This window comes from Maylandia zebra, linkage group LG5 (genome assembly GCF_041146795.1).
Source record: "Maylandia zebra isolate NMK-2024a linkage group LG5, Mzebra_GT3a, whole genome shotgun sequence".
Lineage (NCBI taxonomy): Eukaryota > Metazoa > Chordata > Actinopteri > Cichliformes > Cichlidae > Maylandia > Maylandia zebra.
This window is the reverse complement of record NC_135171.1, coordinates 14,055,505-14,075,357: the sequence shown is the minus strand read 5'-3', so window position 1 is coordinate 14,075,357 and position 19,853 is coordinate 14,055,505. Positions and strand designations below refer to the sequence as shown.

Here is a 19,853-nt window from a genome sequence, read left to right as displayed (position 1 = left end):
GAGGGTTTAATCCCTTCCCACAGGTTGAAACCATCTCCCCTCTTATCTTCCTCTCTTTCTGCTTCTCTTTGAGTGATGGACAGGCAGCTTGAGCCATTATGGAAGGCAGCCAGACAGGTCAAAGGTGACTGAGCGGAATAATCCATTTATGAAACCCTCCTCTACTGCTGAAGTAAAGCTAGCATACGGAAGGTAAGTGTGTAGGCTCTGTCCCTCCTCAGCATCAGCCAGAGATTGTACTGCTCTATACACTCTCTTACCTTGAGAAGCACACAGCTGGCTTATCGCCCCAGAATTGGCTGTGCAGCATGAATGCAGGAGAAGAGAGAAGCCAGATGAATGTTTAAATGGGCTTTGAGTGTGAATGCCTTAGTGTTTTTACTCTGTCTGCCTGCAGCTTCTCTCTGTCTTCTGTCTCTTGTTGCTCCCTCTCTCCTCTTCCTCTTATCTCAACCTTTTCTTCCATACCTTCTTCAGCCCTGTATGCAGAGCGTTAAAACACCTTGGTTTTGATCCATGTGTGACCTGGGTGACTGTAACTGAAAGGCTGTGACACTGTAACGCCTGACCTACATCATCATCCTGATGAATACAGTAAGAAACAGATCAGACCATTAAAGTAATGCTGAACTCATCTAAGATATGTCTCACAACGGTTTTAGCTTTTAAATTTGCACTTATAATTTACGCGTGACATTTTCAAAGTCCTGCCAGATAAAGAGATAAAAATAAGAAGACTGTGCTTCAAAGCTGTTTTATCACTCAGGTTCATAGCCACCAGTCTCGGTGGCCAGGCCACATGTCTGTTGCTGAAATAACAAATTAAAAGTCTTTAGTCCAAATATTTCACTTATTCTTAATGCAGCTGTTCACATAATTTTACTGGGAAAATTTGCAGCATTTATTTATTTTTTTAAACCAAGGTCAGTTTTTCCAGTTGTTCAGATCAGAATAAACAGATCTGACTCAGTTTCTTACTTTTCTATTTTATAAACATCAGTGCCACCTCATCATAGCTTGATGTTGACTTCATTTTTTTAAATTCAGTGGATTTAGTGTGAATATACGTTACATGGCAAGCTCAAATCCGGTAAATTCAGAATTTCGCAGAATTTAGCACTCTAGCCTCACAGCATGAAGGTCCTGAGTTCAGTTCCACCATCAGGCCGGGGTCCTTCTGTGTGAAGTTTGCATGTTTTCCCCGTGTTTGCGTGGGTTCTCTCTGGGTACTCTGGAGATAGGTTAATTGGAAACTCTGTGTCTATGAGTTAGCCCTGTGATAGACTAGTGACCTGTCCAGGGTGTACCCTGCCTCTCACCCTAAGACAGCTGGGATAGCCTCCCCCCTGCGACCCTGAAAAGGATAAATGGCAGAGAATGGATGGCTGGGTGGATGGATGGATGGATGGATGGATGGATGGATGGATGGATGGATGGATGAATTGGACAATAAAAACAAGAAGGATGAAGTTATCCTGTAGAACCTGACAGAGTGGTTGTTATCATCTGTTACATTATCATTGGCTGTAGGTGTCCACTGCTACATTCCAGCTATTATCATCCAATGTGATCAGTGATTAAAGCGAGAGCAACATAAATGATGCAGACATATAGCATGTATGAAAAAGTGCATGACACGTAGCAAAACCAATAAATGAAATAATTCTGAATAATTATTATGAACTGAATTGAATCCCCTAATGGCCAATCACAAGCGCCGATGCATACATGGTTATACTGTAACGTAAAACCGGTGTTATTATTTGTAGGTTTTTCATTAGCTAAACTTTTTATATGGTTAGGATTATATCACCACCTGCTGCTTTGGAATGCTCTCGATGTCGCTTCTTTTCAGCGTTTTCACACTGATTGTGATATTTTGTGGGAATAGCCTAGAATGATTTTATTTGAAACAGTTGCTGAAGCACAACTGCAGAGCATGTAGCACTTAAACTCCTCAGTATATCCATACAGTGTATAGAAGTGTGGTGATTGCTCGATATGAATCATTCTCCCTGATAAATAAAAAATGTCAGTCTTGTATTTTTTAATCATGTTACCATGTAATCTAAAGATAGGGTGTAACTGATAAAGGTCATGGGTAGTTAAAAAATTAAGACACCTGACATCAGGTTTTTCTTTTTCACTGCTAAATAAAAAACTGGAAGATAAAACCCCAAAACCTAGCTGAAAAAATGTAATCAAAGTGTTACTTTTATAGGAAAGCATATTTCGTTCTCTTTTCACATTAGGTTATTTAACTTTGATGCTCTAATTGTTAATGTTACTGTTATTGCCTGACTTCTCACTGGTTGTATTCAGGCGTTTTGTTTTTTATTCTATTGTTCATATTGAAATTGTATTCCGATGATAGCTCTTGTCACTACACAATCCCAATCTGTGGTGGCAGACAGATTTTCAGTAGATTTGTAGAACTCTGGCAGCTGTCAATTTGAGTAAGCAGTGAGCATTTCTGAAATGTTCCAGTTTTGTTGCAGTTGTTTTGTCTCCTTGTTCTCATCAGCATCACTCTTTTTACTGTGCTTTTTTTTTTCCCTCCCAGGGAGTCCCCTGCCTCATCAGTTTAATAGTGGTGTATTGAGCAAAGCATTTCCACAGGTGGTCTCCTTGGGCCACAGCCCAACCCCACCGTCCCTGGTCCAATTACAGCAAGAGGGAGAGGACATTTTTATTGGTCTGTGAGGGGACATTTCCATGGCTGCAGTCGTCTCCAGGAGTAGAGGCACCTAGTGCTCAATTACTCCTCCAGCCTGAAACGGCAAGAGAAGGAAACTATGCCCTGCTGAGACTTGGTGAGTCCCAGTACATTACCAGCCCAGATTTTCTGACCTACTTCAAAACACAAAAAATCCCACAAATTATTTTCACTTCTACCTGTAGTATATGATTAAATATGTGGGGAGTAATATTCCCCAGGAGTTTGACTATAGCAGCACTAACAGAGATTCTTTAAAAAGGAATTTAACTTTAAGTGTGTAGATATGTGTAGCATTTATGGAGATCATTCGATTATGTTGTCTGATGTTATCAGCATTATACAACAGAATACCTATGTAAAAAATGGTGATGAATAAGCCTTAATTATAAACGTATTATTTTTATGAGTGATTTTTTTTCTTTCCTTCTTTCTTTCTTTTTTCTTTCTTTTTTTTTTTACCAATGCCATTACCTTTGATGTAAAAGCCTGCTTTGTCACAGCTTACTACATGCTGTTAGTCACAAATACAGAGTGACAGCCATGAGAATTCCCAAACATCAGGACATGATACATAATCATATATATGTGTGTCTCCGTGTGTGTGGGGAGATGTGGATATAGAAAACAACTCAATGTAAGGAGGGAGCTGGATAACCAAAATTTTAGAAAACCTTACAAGGCATGAAACTAATTGGTGATCAGAGATAAATGATTGCAGTGCCAGCGTAAGGGCAACTGACTATGGATTATTTAGCCAAGGAGCAGCACACCAATACAAAACTGTAGAAGATCTGGGGCAGAGACATAAACAAATCCAAAGCTCAGTGTCAGTTTTACAGAGATAGGTGATCGATCAGTTGACAGGGATGTTTGACACTCCTTTAAAGTCTCAAAGTCAAGTAGAAATAATTTAGACCCTTCATCAGCATTAGATCTTTAGCTAAACAGCACAGAATCCAAATGAGATCATGTTTGATGCATTCTGATCAGTTTTTAAAGTTTTGACATGGACCACCAGGTGGGTGTACTGCAAAGCAACTTCGTACATCATAAACTGAGGCACTGAAGTTACAATGTTACAGTGGCTGAGAGCACAGGGTGGAGCACGGGGTGGTATCGGTGCCACATCTGAGTGATGTGCCAGAGCATTTCCCTTCAACTGTTAACAAAGGCAAGTAGCTGGGCAAGTTCCCTGGCACCTTTTCATCAGCATCAGTGAGGTCTGGTGTCCTGCTTTCACAAGCCTCAAAAGTGGGGTTCATATTGTAGCTCAGCGTGCCTTGGGAGGATAATATTAAAAATGCCCGGCTATAAAAGGAAATTTGACAAATATAGGGATGGAGTGATGTCAGAAGAATGGACTGAAAGCTCAGTAGTAAACAAAATGTTTGGTACTGTAACAAATACAGTGTGGCCAATGAGTCAAGATCCATCTTATTAAGGAAATGTTGAATACTAACTTGTGCATGCCAGTTAGAAGCCATGATGAAAATATTCCAGAACCAGGCCAATAAAAATTACAGGTCTTAACCCTAAACCTTGAATTAGTCTAATCTGCCCATCTGGGCATGTCCAGAAACTTTCAGTGTGGCTGCTACCTTAAGATCACTCAATGGAAGTCTCATTGATTACTCCTGTAATTATGTCTCTGCATGCTGGATCTACACTCAAAATGCCATTTCTTCAATTTGATTTTCATTTTAGAAGAAAGAAAAAAAAGAAATATTACTGCACTGTGTCGCTTGCCTGCAAATGATGGCATGCTAGCTATCAGCACGTCAGGAACTCCAGGCTGACAGTCTCAAACCGTGAAGACTGCAAAAACTGGTCTTGATCCTCAGCTGACCTATCGCCTTTAGGTGATGGAAAATTACAACCCTTCCACTGAAAACTTGTATAAGGTCAAATCAAAGCTGGTGACTCAAAAGAGCCCCAACAAGCAAACAGGCCATAATAAGTGGCTTAGGCAAACACAGCTTAAAATAGAAATGAATTGGATAGATGATGGTAATTTACTCCAGAATCACATGTGTTATTATAATCTGCTGTTTATATAACCGCCTCCTAACAACATACAGTTGTATGCATTTGCTACTGAACAGGAGCAGACAATCAATAAAAATAGCTCAGTTTTACAGGATTCAAATGTGTCTAACTGACTTGATTTTGTCTAGTAGTGAAAATGAGAATATAATTAGGGCCATAACAAGAAAAACCCCAAAACATTCATCTTTGTAGATACGAAATAATTTGCTTGTGAGAACCAGTATTTCTCTTCCTTTCGGAGTTCATGCTGACATTTTAGTGTTTACTCTCACCGGTTCTGCTGACACATGAGAAACAGGATAAACCTAATGCTTCAAAGGCTTATGTTTGGAAAACTGTATATCCACTAACCTTACATTTTACACTTTGCTGTTACAGTAAGGTACCCATGTGAGGAAGTGCACACAAAAGATGCTCTGATAAATGTGAAATAAATTATTACTATATATCAGGTTTCTTTATTTCATTAATCATTTTCTTCCCATTACCATCCATCAGTGAGCAAGAGTGCTGCGGCACAGTTCCTCCAAATGAATTTTCCCGTTTGCCTTAATCTCCTTCTTTTTCCCCCCTGTTCTTTTATTTCCCTTCTTTCCTCTGACTCTCTCTGTCACTCTACGATAACTCTGGAGAAAAGGTTTACTAACACGACAACTTTTCACATCAGATGAAGAAATTCTTTGTTTTCCTAGTCTGAAATGATGAAAAGCACAAAGCTCATTTAATAAAGAAAAGCAGAAAGCTTCTGGGGTGGTGGTGGGGGCTTAAATTGGCATTTTGGTACAGCTAGCGGGTGCATATTGAAGCTTGTTGGCTGATCTGAAAGGAAGAATTTTATTAGCTAGAGGGGAAAACATAAAGGCGGGGGAGAAAAAAGAGAATGACAGAATGAAAAAGAAGAGGACTGAGAGAGGAATACTGGCAAACGCTGGTGTTTAACAGGTCTGCCCAGATCCAAACACAGAGTTGGCCAGCGACTGGTCGGTTGTGGTTAGGTCTTGGCATGGGCTGCGGCGACAGCTGTTTGGAAATGATGGAAACCCCTGAGAAGGGAGACAGGAAGGAATGAGACTGCGACAACAATCCAGAATTACTGTGAAATTCTGTTGTCCTGGTCCATTCTTCCAGCACAGCTCAGACTGACACAGAATGAAAAACAGGAGGCAGCGACAAAATAACAACGACAGAGAAATAAAGCTATAAATGGGAGACTTGTGTTACACAACGCCGAAAAGAAACCCATAATAACTGGATGCCTTCAGTCCTAAGTTCTCCACTGAGGCTTGTTTGTAGGACTTTCATTTCACGCCTTCATCTTAGTCCAATGGGACAGATCATAAAAGCATTAAGTGCTGAGGACAAAATGAAATCCAAGCATGGGTACTATTAATAATTCTTACACGCATGCAAAAAAAAAAGCTAATACAAAGATGTACAAATGAGCCTGTTTATTAGTAATCAAGCCACTTTGTGCAAATACGCATTTACAATGTAGACGCACTAATCATTGTGGTAATTACGCTGCAGTTTCTGCCTAATGCGAATCTGGTCACTTAACATGTGGTGTGCTTTACCCAACAGAGATCCAGATGGCAGCGCCACTATTCATAACTGTCTTCCCAATAGATTATTACAGAACTATGAAAAAACAACAGCAACACATGGCTTGAACTGCATCCACGACATTTTTCAGTCTTAAGACGAGTAATTTTAACAGCTTTTTACCCACTTGCTCCGCACTTTGCACTGCAGGAATAATATCCCCATGTGGCATTTTGTCACACTGTGTGTTTTTTGACTTCAGCCCTTTTCCTGCAGATTTTAACTCTGTGGGGCTGTGTGCATCTGGCTGTCACATCCCACTATGGCGTGTAAAGAACAAGCAGAGGTGATAACACAGCAGCGCAAATAAGTCCAGGATGCCCCGAATCATGGCACCCTGACCAGCAGCTGAAACAAAAAAAAAAAAAAGATAGCCCAAAAATCACAGCCAATCAGAAAGCTGATTTTTTTTTTTTTAGCAACAAAGCTCTCATACAGAGAAATAGATTGTTTCACTGTGCTCGCACATCACAGAACGCAAAGTGTAGGAACACGGATCTGAGAATTATCCAGATAGTCATCATCAAGTTCATCTGTATTACTCCTCCGCAGTAACAACACTCTCTTCACTGTCTGCAAGTTTATTTAGCCCCTCTGAGTATTCTTGTGTGCAGCATACGGTTCACTTGAAATATCACACTATGAGTGAGTCAGTCATGGCAGGTGTGTGGGAGTGGCATATACAGTAAATCTCTGGTTAACATTAGGATGAATTAAAGAGGAACTCATGCTTGTAGAGGAAAATTCAGTATATTGGAGGAAATGGTACTCCACACACTCCATACAAACACACGTGTCACACGTGACCCACACCAACTCACACGCATACAAAAAAAGAAGAAGAAGAGAAGAGATGGGTTTCCTTTAAAGGGAATAGATTTATTGTCATGGCTCTTTCCCATTCAATTCGTTTCAGGGGTGGCAAGATGTTTTCTGAAGGGTTCGTGGTTTAAAAGAAGGAAAAAACAAATCCTCGCTGATCACCGGGAAACTAGAGGAAGAGCAAAGCCAGCTCACAACATGTAATATGGTGATTGCAGAGCTGAGATGAGGCACCCTGCCTTCTATTAAAAGTGCTGTGCTCGGAGCATTTCACTTTGACTGATAATTTGCTGGAGGGCGATGACTAAAACAGACGCACACTCCCTCTCTCCAACTCACACTCGCAGGCGTGCACGTGGACGCAAACAGATTCAAAGTGAGCTGAAGGCTACACTCGCACGTCTCCCAGTGCTCTGGATGGGAAGCCGGGACGTAAAGAGAGGTGGGTTAATAAAGCATGCCTCATTTGCCAATGAAGTCTTGATGCAGAAGTGGGTAGTCTTGCTTTAAGACGTGTGATCTGACTCTCTCAGCTCTCTCTCGCTCTCTCGCTCTCTCCCTTGCTTTCCAGCTGGGCTACATTGTAATACACACACACATGCACACTCACTCACATTCGCTCTGCCTGTCTGACACAGACTCTCTACTTAGAGCGCTGGAGAGAGAGGACTGAAGCTCACACTATCAGCACTGCTTCTCAATGGGGGGATGCAGCCAAGAGCAGACAGAGCAGTCATTCCACTGGAGCCTTCCGCTGCACGCGTGAGAAGGAGACGACAAGTGAGGAGGGTAAATTAGCTCCCTGTCAACAGAACATAGGAGTTTTACTGACGGAGAAGAGACACTGAAGGAAGGAGAGCACATCTTCACGAATGTGGCTGAGACAGCAGTGACATGATCAGCCTTCCATCCCTCAAATCCTGGCCAGTTTGTAACAAAGACCCCTGGGTGTTTTGCTTTTGGTGACTGTTTGTGTTGCCAAAGGATTTCAAAAAGAACCTGAGCAGCAGGGGTCCAAAAGGATATATAGAAAGGAAAGAACAGCCTTTTTAGCTCCCTTTTGTGCAGTGTTTGGCTTATCTGTTAGTGGAATTTCAGGCTGAAAACCCTGGCTCCCAAGTATGGATGGATTTAAGACTGAGGAGTGAGTCTGCTGGGCAGGCAGTGATTCTGACTGAACTCCTTTGCTTCTGAACGCAGCGCTCAGGTAAGGGCGTGGGGGGCTTGAATGGAGCACCTTTGGTGTTTGGGGATGGGGTAGGAGGGCTGTTGATTTAATTCCCCACAGTATACTGCCTGCTGAAAAATGCATCTGGTTTATGTAAAGATATGCTGGAGTCCAAGTAGAAAAGCTTTTCTAGCCTCAAGAATACATTTGAACCAAGATGCTAAGTTTCCACCTATGTTTAGAATTAGAATGAATAGTTCCACATAGCGGTAGGTGACCTCCCCAGATAAACAGTACAGGAGTAGCAGGCTAAGCACTAAACAAATATAGTTCTTGGAAAGATGTGGGCTATTTACAAGCCAGCGGACAAGGGTGAGTGATTTCCTCCCGGTGTATTGCAATCAGGTAGACAGGTCTATGTGTTAGGGAGTCACTGCTTAAACTTGTCTCCGCAGCATTAAGACGAGCGGGCTCATAAAACCGCCTTACTTTGTTAAATCCACGCTGCACGCAGGTGCATCAGGAGGTTATGCGCCCGCAGGTGTGTCTGCTGCTTCTGCTCCGAACCGCATTTAAAATCTCACGCTAGACTTACCTGTTACGCACAGTTGAGCGGCTGCCTCTCTTTTAAGGCGATAAAACTGTGAGAGCCAAACCGGCTCTTGTGAATTCTTTTGTTTCCCGCAAGGAAAACGAGATGCACGTGAGTTTTCCTGTCTGCTTTTCCTCAAAGCTGGTTGTGTGTGTTTTTATTTCTTAAGTTCCTTTAAAATGATACTAATACTCCTCCTCCTTTCGATGATAAACTGTGTGTGTTCACATCAGGTGATGTTTTTATTTTTTTGGTCAGAACGTGCACCCTCCAAGTCTGTGCAATAAACAGCAAAGCACACAAGCGCAATTTTTTGTTTGAATATATAATAAATGCAGCCCGATAAGAAGAACACGATAGTTTTTTTTAATGTTTTTTTTTCTTTTTCTTTTTTCTTTTTTAAGGAAAATAAACCCACAGGACCCGTTCATATTTCCACAAAACCGGATTATGATGGATTTAGTGCAGGGGTGGGGATTTACAATGTGCTGTTAATAATTATATGCTTAATTTTCGCTGAATATTAAGCAGCCTCAATGTCACTGAGGGTAAAGAACACATGGGTAACATTTAATACCTTAATGGCTTTAATCTCAGATGTACATCAAACCAGGAGGGGGTGGGGGGTTCTGAAAGTGTATTATTAGATCAGAACAGATCATTGGCACTTAATTTGGAAAACTGGAGCATTTAGATTTTCCTTTATTGGCAGGTTTAGTGTTGGTAAAGAGTGTAAAAGGACAGGTAGAATCAAACACTACTAAATTCATAGTTACATTAGAGTCATGACATCACTTCAGAACATGTGATTTGTCATTTGTCTGAATATACTAAATGAGCTCCTCAGCCTTATATGTACTAATTCTAAACACACTAAGACACATTTCTTGGTTGGGGGTGGGGGGGGTATGCTGTGGAGAGAGGCCCTAATAACACCTGGAAAGGAGGAGAGCCTCATTATTCAATAAGGGCTAAGGCGTGTCTCCATATGCTGGCCCTCACCAGCCATTAGGCAGTCGCTGCACAAATCTGCAAGAAGGCTGCCTGTGCTTAGAAACACAGTCTTGCTGTTGTTTTTAATAACTCTGGTTTTCCTAAAAAGGGGTGAATCATTCTTACAGTCTAAAAAAAATTGGAGGCAGGGTGTTTTTTTCCCCCGTGTTTCTTTGCTCTCCTTTTTGTGGTGTGATATTAGCATGTTAAAGTTTGTGTTTGACCGCTGGGATTTCCCTCAAAGCCCCTTTGTCGTCTTTTTCTTCCCATTAGCTGTGTTACTTTGAAAAAAAAAAAAAGAACAGGTGACAGTATTCGACGCGGTGGTCTTGATGTATGTGGTTGATGTCAGCATTGTTTGTCTTTTTGGCACATGAAATAAACACAGTGTGTGTTGTAAATATATATGGAGACATGCTGTAATACAACTCTGCCCCTGTCCCCCTGTTGTTTCTCCCCCGCGGCGTGCCATCCTGCAGACTCGGCCTTACCATGTCCTGGTTGTTGGCCATGTGGATTAGCCTCGGCTTCCTGCTGCTGTGCCAGGCAACTCTCTACCAGACCATCCAACAGCACCATGTGGCCCGGCCTGGTCGCACTGACATTCTCACCCTGGGTACGTGTCCCTCTTTGTCAGATTTCAGCTTCATAGCACCCTGTTACAGTGAAACATGGTGCCCTCTCCATGGGGCAGCAGTTGTCAGCTTTGGCTGTTTAAAAGGCAACAGCGAGACACTGCTGCAGTATGTCAGGATGATTTGCCACGGTACTGTACAAGATGATTCACTGTGCTCGCAGTCATACAAGATAAGCAAAGACAGCTACCTCTAATCATGCATTACCCTAGGTTAATTTAATCAAACCTACCCATATACATTTTTTGCAACCTATTGGAGAAATATGGCTGCTACGCCCCATCTCTGTGTGTAGACCTCAACGAGGACGACATCCTTTCAGCACTCCGAGTTAGCTAGTGGAACGATGATTCACAGTCGCGATGTGGAATTCTTGACTACTGCAGCGTGAATCTTGCTGGCACACTGTTACGAATAGGCCAAGCTGTAGAGAGAAATCCCCATTACTGTGCTGGTAGCCAGGGGAGCTTTGATCACTGCGGCTTAGATAGAAATGACAATTATGTTCCCCTCTTTTGCACTGGAAACATTTGGCAATTAAGCCCGACGCCTTGCTGCACTGTAAGGGCAAAAGGGGAGGTAGACACAGAGGTGGCTCTAATTCACTGATTACGGAGAAGCTTACCAGAATCGCTTATAGTGCATGTAGAACTGTTACACTGGAGGCGAAGGTTTTTAGAGCAAAGCAAGTGCTTTCCTTAAGCTTCTAACAATAAGTGCGACTTCTGTGCTGAACTCTTGTGTGGAGCGGAGCTTTCTGTGGATGCCAAGCGGCTGTTAAACATTGATGCTATCTTCTGCTTGGTTCCCTTTTGTGTGTGTTGCATTGCCAGGCAAAAAGACAGTAATTGAAGCACAGCAAGTGGAAAAAAAAATCCAGCATTGAATTCTCTATGCTTGTGTTGAACATTGGTGGCTTTAAGCAGCATGTCAGAGAGCTGGCGTACTTTTTTCTGTGGAACAGCTGACACATGAAAATCCCAGCTATGATAGATAGAAAGTTCTCAAAGTATCCCAGCCCCGTTAATTGGAACAAGACAGTAAGGGATGAGCAATAGAGAGCTCAGAATGAATTTTTTAAAGGCTGCCTTCATTTTCTTTTTTTTTACCCCCCTTTCCTTTCTCCTCCTCCTCCCTTTTTTTTTGGGTTTGACTGGTTGACAAGTCAAGCTTGGTGCCAAAGATGTACAAGGAAGTGCATGGCTCAGTAAATGTCTTTTTTGAATAATGCAGTGATCCCAAAGGGGCTGGGGGGGGGGGGGGGGGGGGGGGGGAGTAGTGGTTGGCCTCCACACCCTTCCTTGTACATTTAGAAGAGGCATCCAACCACAAGATGGTGATAGGGAAGGGTTTTTCCTGTCAGACAGATCAACTCATGCATTTACTGCACCGAGGAGGGTACAGGGATGTAAATGAAGTCTCGTCTTTAAGGCCATTATGCTGTGGCCTTTCCTCATGGGTGCTGTGGGGATACTGGAGCTGTGTTTAGGGTGCATTTCAGTAGCAAGTTTCAAACACAGAGATGGGTGATTGACCCAGATTTAATTCATGTTACTGGGGTGTTTCTGGTTGGGCCACTCAATTTTGAATAACATCTCTGGGATTCTCACTGAGACGGGTGCAATGAGTAATTTCTAGAAAACTTTAAAACTTAACAAACAGAGACAAATAGACAAGTGCAGAACAATGCACTTATAATCTTAGTCTGCCAGTGTATTATGAAGTTTTACAGTCCTAATCAGCAGACTTCCCAGCAGGCATTGTTCTATCACATCTGACTGCTCACAGAATGCATCCCCTCCAGCTGCTGTTCTCTGACTGGACAATTTACTGTATATCATGTTTTTTGGGGTTTTTTTTTTAGAGGATTAAGCTGACATCAATCTTACTCATCCGTGAAGTGGCGTTAACCGATCTAACCAGAACTCCTCTCTCAGAATTGAAATGCTATGATGAATATTTGAATTAGAATTGATTTTATAATTTGAGAAGCTCTCTGGTTTCATTGAGGCCAGAACCCTCAGATATAAATAGATATGGCTATGTAGGACGTGGCAAGAAAGAGATGTCTTGCCTTGAAAAATCCATTGGCTTTCACGCTCTGCTGTTTTCCATAAGCGGATGTTTCTGTGTTTCTAAAGAATGATATCATGTGCTGCATGGTCCTACTGCAAGTTAAGTTTCAGTAGAGCTTTCCTCATGAAGCACTGAAACATATTTTGTGAACAGAAGTATAATGTTACATTAGACTAACATGCTTTATGTTTGCTATTAAGTCACAATTTTTAAAAGATACATTTCATTGAGATGATGATGCTGAAATTGGAGGTTGGTACCTTTAAAGAAAACATGCCCTGAAATTACTTTGTGTGGCTCTGTGAATGCAGCTTGGCAGACTGCCTGAGAAACTGAGTGGTACAAAAGCTAACAAACAAAAAACCCACAGCGAAGGGGCTGTGTGGGTATATATATGAGGAGGGGAAGTGAAGGTCATGTTATCTTCCAGCCTGTTGAAGCAGCTAACAGTTTTTGAGAGATCAGCTTCTCTGCCTCCTGCAACAGTAACTCACAGCACACGTTAAAATAAGGCACCACAGATTGGGCGAAGATTTCACATTGCACTTGTTTGTTTATTTATTTCTCCAAACGTTTCAGTGACAAATCGCCATAGACACGGCTGATGCTGCGATTGAGTAACGAGTTGCCCGACTGCTTCGTCACCTGCTCGGGAAGCGCGGCGCCGCACTCTCTCCGGCGAGCCTCCGCTTCACACAGCCTCCCGCGTGTCCTGCTCGTGCGGCTGAAGATTGATGGTGCCCTGATTCTGGGAAGCCAATTCTGGTCTCTCAAGAAATAATCCACTACATTGACAGATGAGCTGAATGTGACATGACACACACAAGCCTGGCTATGCACTCTCCCCACCTGCCAGCACAGTGAGCACAAGTTCTCACTGCCAAGAGTGCTGCTGCACAAACCAGGCCACTCTTGATAAATAGTACTGGTTTTCAGTGTAACCAATTTGCATTTACATTGTCAGTGCATTTGCTGGCAGAAGTTAATGGAGAATTTGTGCCTCCTAATGATAAAATGAAACACGCTCCCTAATGCGTTGTCTGATAAGAGTTTTGTCATTAAGTTATACTTAGCAGGTGCTCTACCTATTTACCCTTGCTGCATGCATGAAGTCAGCGTACAGTTTATAATATATCAATACCAAGAGGAGCAGTCTTGATATAACAGCACCTTAGCCGCTGCTTTGTTTTATTATTTATTATTATTTAAGAGAGACTTGGATCTAATAGAGCAGGTGCAGCTGTAAAACTAACTAGGCTGTCACACCCTGACAGGATCCGGTTTTATTCTCCAAATTCCTCGTCAGCCGCAGCGTTGCGGTGTATCTGCATTGTTACAGAACTGCACTTGTACTAATTACGTTATCTGGTGTTCGTCAGAGAAAAAAACAATTGGAATATGAAATCAACTGTGAGTGTCAGCTGTAAATGCACTGATTTTAAAAAAAAAAGTTTATTTATTTTATTTTTTTCATGGACGTGAAACATGTTACATGTAAAAACACAAAAGGGGGCTATGATCTAACTGAAAAGGCTGATAAATAATGCAGTGGTGCTGCTGTTATGTTTTTATCCATTGATCTGAAATGGACTGTAAAGTCTAATCCCAGATGATTGGAATGCATTTTAATGAGCTCATTGTTCAATGTGGCATAATGCTCTGTCGCTGTAGAAGTTTTCTTTGAGGTGGAAAATAAAAACCCCTCCACGTAATTACTTTGATTAGCCAAGATGCATCACATGGTCAAGTAAGGGCAACAGCATAACCGTAAGCAGGGATGTTGGTTAAATTAGGCAGCATGTCTCCAGCTCTGAGAACACATCCTGTCAAAACACCACAGAGCTTAACTCTAACTTTATGTAACAGTGAGCTGTATGGAGTTTTCTAGGGAGATAAAAAACAGACAGGATACAGGGTGTTAAACCTAAACTATGAAACGGATTTAGGAAAGCTGCCAGATTGGTAAATGAGGATAGCACTGACATCTGGAAGCTGTACATATACACAGTATGAACTGATTTTTTATTATTTTTTTTTACTTCAGAAGATATACGATTTCTCTTGCAGCACTTTGGAACTCTAAGAAATTAACTTCACAGATTTAAGAACCAAACGCACATACAGTTTTTTTTTTTTTTAAACTTGGAACTCATTTCCATAGTTGTCACACTCCTCATTACAATAGCTCGGAGTTAGCGGCGCGAACAGGCGGAGGAACGCACAGTGGCAATCTCGTCACTTTGGTGCTTTTGAACAGCCGATCCATCCGTGCTACCCACAGGAAGGTAGGAGCGCATAGGCTGCGTTCTCGTCATCGAATCAGCTTTATTTGCATCCTCATTAAACGATGGGGACTAATTAGTGTGAGAATTTATGGCAAAAGAAAATTCAATGTAATTACAGTCACTTGAATGGATGATGCCTTAATCTTATTTTTGCAAAGTGGATGAAAAGGATTTTTTTTTTTATCTGCTTGGCAGAAATACAACGTAGTACAGTACAAGACACACACACACACACACACACACACACACACACACATTTAAATCAATAATATGCAAGGTTCTGGTATGACCTCTGAATAAGCTCAGTTTTCTTGTTTGTTAAATTTTATCTGTTATCTTTTTTTTGTAAATGAATATTTAGTCAGTCTGTGTGTGTCTTTTTTAAAAGAAAAGAAAAAGAAAAAAAAAGAACCTAAATGTAACTACCGGGTGATGAAAATCATAAATTACATATCACACAAATTCAATTAGAACCATTCGTTTTGCGAACATGACATCTACAAATCCGGCCTTTTGCCAACAAAGGAAGTGAAATCCTATAATCTACCTCCACATGGGATTATAATTGCTTTGAAAATGGCAGGCTTAGGTGGAGAGCTCATCAGCGCTATGTGATCACTCACATTTTATCACACAGCATGCCCTTCAAGGTAATGAAAGCAACCTTTCTAAAAAACTAGGCAATAACTGTCTGACCATTTAGGTGCCGAGCAGCACTCTCTTCACACCAGCCACCCCCACCACCGCCGCCGCCGCCACCACCGCCACCACCGCCACCACCGACTCTTCATCCTCTTGCCGCCCATTCCCCAGCCCACCCCTCTTTCATCTCCTCGTCTCTATCGGCCCTTCAGACGATTTGTCATGGATCAGATGAGACAATTTGTCATGGATTAGTGCACTTAAATGTCTGTGTGATAGTGGAAGCAGTCACTGGAAAAGCTTAGGAATCCTATTACACTGCGTTTTATGGCCGGCAAGAGGGGAGAAAGGACTGTAGGTTGAACTGGTGCTTTCTATCGCCTGTGCACCATTTCTTGACTTTTTTTTCTCCCCTCCACACATAATCAGATATTCACTTAGAGGTGAGCTTCACTAATGTGTCAAACTGGAAAAGTAGATGAGCTTCTCTGTGTTCTTTCCTGAGTAACCACTTCTAAAATGACCAAATCTCAGGTAACTGTCAAACTTTTTTATTTTTTTGCACAGTACAGTCGCATTGTACAATCTGCCTTACTGATATATGTGTCACCAGCTGTGACTTTATTGAAAATGCCACTTGCGTCTGTTAATTAATGAATGAATGAAGATTCACTGCTTCATGTGCCCCCTCGACAAACGTAGTCCGATTCACCTGTGAGAGTTCTGCCGTGTCATTGGGATTTATTTACTCAGCGAGCGGTCTTTTTCCATCTGAAGCCTTTAACTGCGTGTGCTCGGGAGTATTTTTCATAATCCTGGAGTGATTAGATGGTAGATTAGATCCTGTTCTTTTCTGATGTTAGATAATTGTGACACACTGAGTGAGCAGGTGCTATCGAGCATGGGTGGCTCACTTCACCAATTATTTTTAAGAATGTGAAGAGCATTAAAATAGACAGGTCTCACATCGCCCAGCTGTCTAGCAGCATACCGAGATACACATCTGTGTCTTATTATCCCATGTTTATCTCAGAGTAGTCCAGTTACATGTAGCACATCCATTCTATTTATACAAAGCATATAGTTACTATATCATACATCACTGCCATCTTTATTCATACAGTAGCTACGTGCGGCTTCCCGATTGCCTCCGGGCTCCTCGAGCCCTTCAGTAGCATCTCACTGAAGTGAAATGGGTTGCTTATGCTAATGGAGCGAAAAGACACAATGCCAGGTAATTGTGATGCAAAAGAGCTACTCCGCCGCATCAGTTAAAACCACTGCAGGGGACAAATGTTACTCATTCAGTGTTTTGTTTGCAGAGGTCTCACTTTACCCGAGCAACTCATTTATCCAGTGGCAGTCAAATTAGGTTTGTCTTAACCGTGCTACAGGTCTTCTTCTGGTAAGCCATTCCAGTGAGGCTTTTAAATCGTGCATTGCTTTGTACATGTCGTTGTCGTCACTGTCCGGCAAATGTGAACAGACAGCAAACAGATCCTAAAGACGAGTTTCATTCTGTCATGATGTCATCATCACTGTTTTAGCAATGAACTTGAAGCTCATGCAAGGGAAAGGGCCATTTTACTGATTCGTCCCACCCCCTCAGTTCCCCCTCTGATGGTTTGCAGTGTACACAGATAAAAACATTGCGTCTAGTCTGAAGTAATCAATTCTGTTTTCGTTTTATTGAGCGAGCAGCGGTGAGGGAGTTTACCTTTTGAGTGTCTTAAGTAGTTATACTTAAAAATCTTCCTTTAAAGCACATCATGAAAGGCAATGTGAGAATTATTACACAACTTCTGCAGTTTCTTGGTGCTCAATAAAGATTTGTAGGCTCTTTTATCCTATTTTTCCATTTGACAGCATGCAACTTTATTTTAATATATAAACTCAGTAGACACTTCATTAGGTACACCTAATAAAAGTTGCTGGATCCACTTTTGCCTTCAGAGCTGCTTTAATTCTGTGTGGGATCAATTCAACAAAATGCTGGAAACATGGTCTATTTGGATTTTTGACATGATAGCATCAAAGAGTTGCTGCAGATTTGTCAGCTGCACATCCATGATATGAATCTCCCATTTCACCAAAGGAGCTCTATTGGATTGAGATCTGGTGACTGTGGATGCCATTTAAGTACAGTGAACTCAATGTCATGTTCAACAAACCAGTTCGAGATGATTTGAGCTTTGTGACACGGTGCTTTATCCTGCTGGACGCAGCCTTTTGAAAATGGGTACACTGTGGTCATAAAGAGATGGACATGGTCAACAACAAGACTCAGGTAGGCTGTGGCGTTTAAGCGATGGGGAGTTGGTCCCAAGGGGCTCAACGTGTGTCAAGAAAATAATATCCCCTGTACCATTACACAGTAATGCCAAGAGCACCAGCCTGAACCTTTGATACGAGGATCTCTGGTTTCTTTTTATTTATGCCATAGTCTGACGCTACTATATGAATGTCTCAACAGAAATCAAAAGTCATCAGACCTGGCAACATTTTTCCAGTCTTCTGTCCAATTTTGGTGAGTCAGTGTAAATTGTTACCACAGTTTCTAAACCTAAGTCTGCTGCTGTAGCCCTTCTGCTTCAAGGTCCGATGCTAACTGGGTAAAAAGAAAGGTTGCCAGGTTGTACTTTCTGAGATGCTTTTCTCCGTACATTGGTTCTAAGAAGTGGTTTTTTGAGTTAATCTTGCCTTTCTGTCAGTTCAAAACAGTCTGTTCATTCTCATCTATGGTATGTGTGTATAATATGCATTGCAACTGAAATTTCTAAGTTCTAATAATGCTGTTTCTGCATCAGGAAATGGCTTAACTACTGTATGCTACTTTCTCTGCACCAGTAAACAAACAAACAAACAATGTTTGCTACCAGCTAGTGAATGTAGTGAAGGAATTGCCTGCTAAAAATAAGATATCTTCTTCAGATATTAGAGGAGACCAAAACATAATGAATATTGGACTTCAAGTGGACACGAACACCACTCTGAATGAAACCTATCTTGTTGCCTTTTATATGCACACCTTACTTCTAAACACTCATGCCATATTCATATTTAGACCTTCTGTGTTTCAAAAATTGCTTTCACACTTCTAATAACATGAAATTTCAGTTGCATATTTGTTGCCAGGGAGACTCCATTTTTCAGTCCAGTCCAGTCATTCGAGCCCTGACTATGGGACAAAAATGGATTATGGGGTTTGGAATTATGGAAACCGAAATCTCTTGCTTGAATATGTCCCCACTTGTCAAACAAATGATTGAAAGTCTGTCTAAATTTTCCACCCGGGATGCTCTGTCAGCATTAGCTGAGGTCTATTTGTCTTGTCTGATGTGTCTGGATGAATCTATGCGACTGCTGGGCCGAGGCACCACTGTATTGTCTTATCACAGCTTTATCTGACAGCAGACGCTCTAATAATGGAAGTTAGGTTGAGATGTCACAGCTAACTATTTATCACCGCTGTACAGAGTAAGACACATGAGATGGACACAGCCAAATGCTTGTATAAACAGACAGGAAATCATATTTTAATCTGCTCCAGCCACCATGTTTTAGAGTTTTCTCGCTATTTTGCATCTCGTATTAATATGCCAGTCACTCATACTGTACACAGTAACAATGGTGACAGACTGCTGAAAAAGGAGGAGGAGAATTAGTGTCCATGGGCCCTGTAGTGTATCTTCATTTGCCACAGTATCTGCAGCACATGTCAGGTTCACTGAACATGGCTCAATACCCCAGTGCCTTTTGGCCAGGAGAGCCAGAGAATGAAGGATGAGGTGGCAATTGCATGTGTCTGTCTCTAGCCTAATGACCCAGCGGAGCTGCGCATCTCACTCGCTGCCTCATTCTTTTCTTCTGTGCCCTTTCTCTTTCTCCTGCCCCGGACATCCTGGTTTTATTTATTTGCCTGATCTCTTATTATTCTTATGCACATTAGTCTTATTTGTACAGACGCAGGCTCCCCTATATGTCAGTTTCATTTGAGGTGTTAGTAAAAAACAAAAAAGAAACAAAAAAGCTGTGCTTAGCTCCAATTATCTTAAAATTTGCAGTGTGCGTTTGTTTGCAAGGAAATAATATTTAGAACCTCAGGCAACCAGGCAGGCTGTGTAGGATTTTTCTCCTCCTCGTCTCACATCCCAGAGGTTTAAGTGGTTTGAGGAACTGAGCTTTTTCCAACAAAAAGACCTTTTGACCTGCTTTCTGTAAGTTCTGTGAGTTGAGTTTAAATGAGAATTAATGGCTGCTCCGAGGAACTTTT

General features: G+C 41.7%; 1 protein-coding gene across 8 annotated transcripts in view; it reads left to right on the top strand.

Annotated features, from left to right (window-relative positions):
• The first annotated feature begins 7,510 nt into the window (after positions 1–7,510).
• Positions 7,511–19,853, top strand: part of tafa1b (TAFA chemokine like family member 1b) — a 129,507-nt gene continuing 117,164 nt past the window's right edge. For 2 of the 8 annotated variants that reach the window (XM_076883809.1, XM_076883810.1), the window contains exons 1-3: positions 8,826–9,060; positions 10,422–10,558; positions 18,054–18,107. In XM_076883809.1, coding sequence (XP_076739924.1) covers positions 10,435–10,558; positions 18,054–18,107 — 178 coding nt within the window. In that variant the 5' untranslated portion in view covers positions 8,826–9,060; positions 10,422–10,434. Of the gene's footprint in view, positions 7,632–7,763; positions 8,397–8,806; positions 9,061–10,071; positions 10,277–10,421; positions 10,559–18,053; positions 18,108–19,853 lie in introns of those variants that run through there. The other 6 variants (XM_076883812.1, XM_076883811.1, XM_076883815.1 and 3 more) reach the window with 6 other exon arrangements.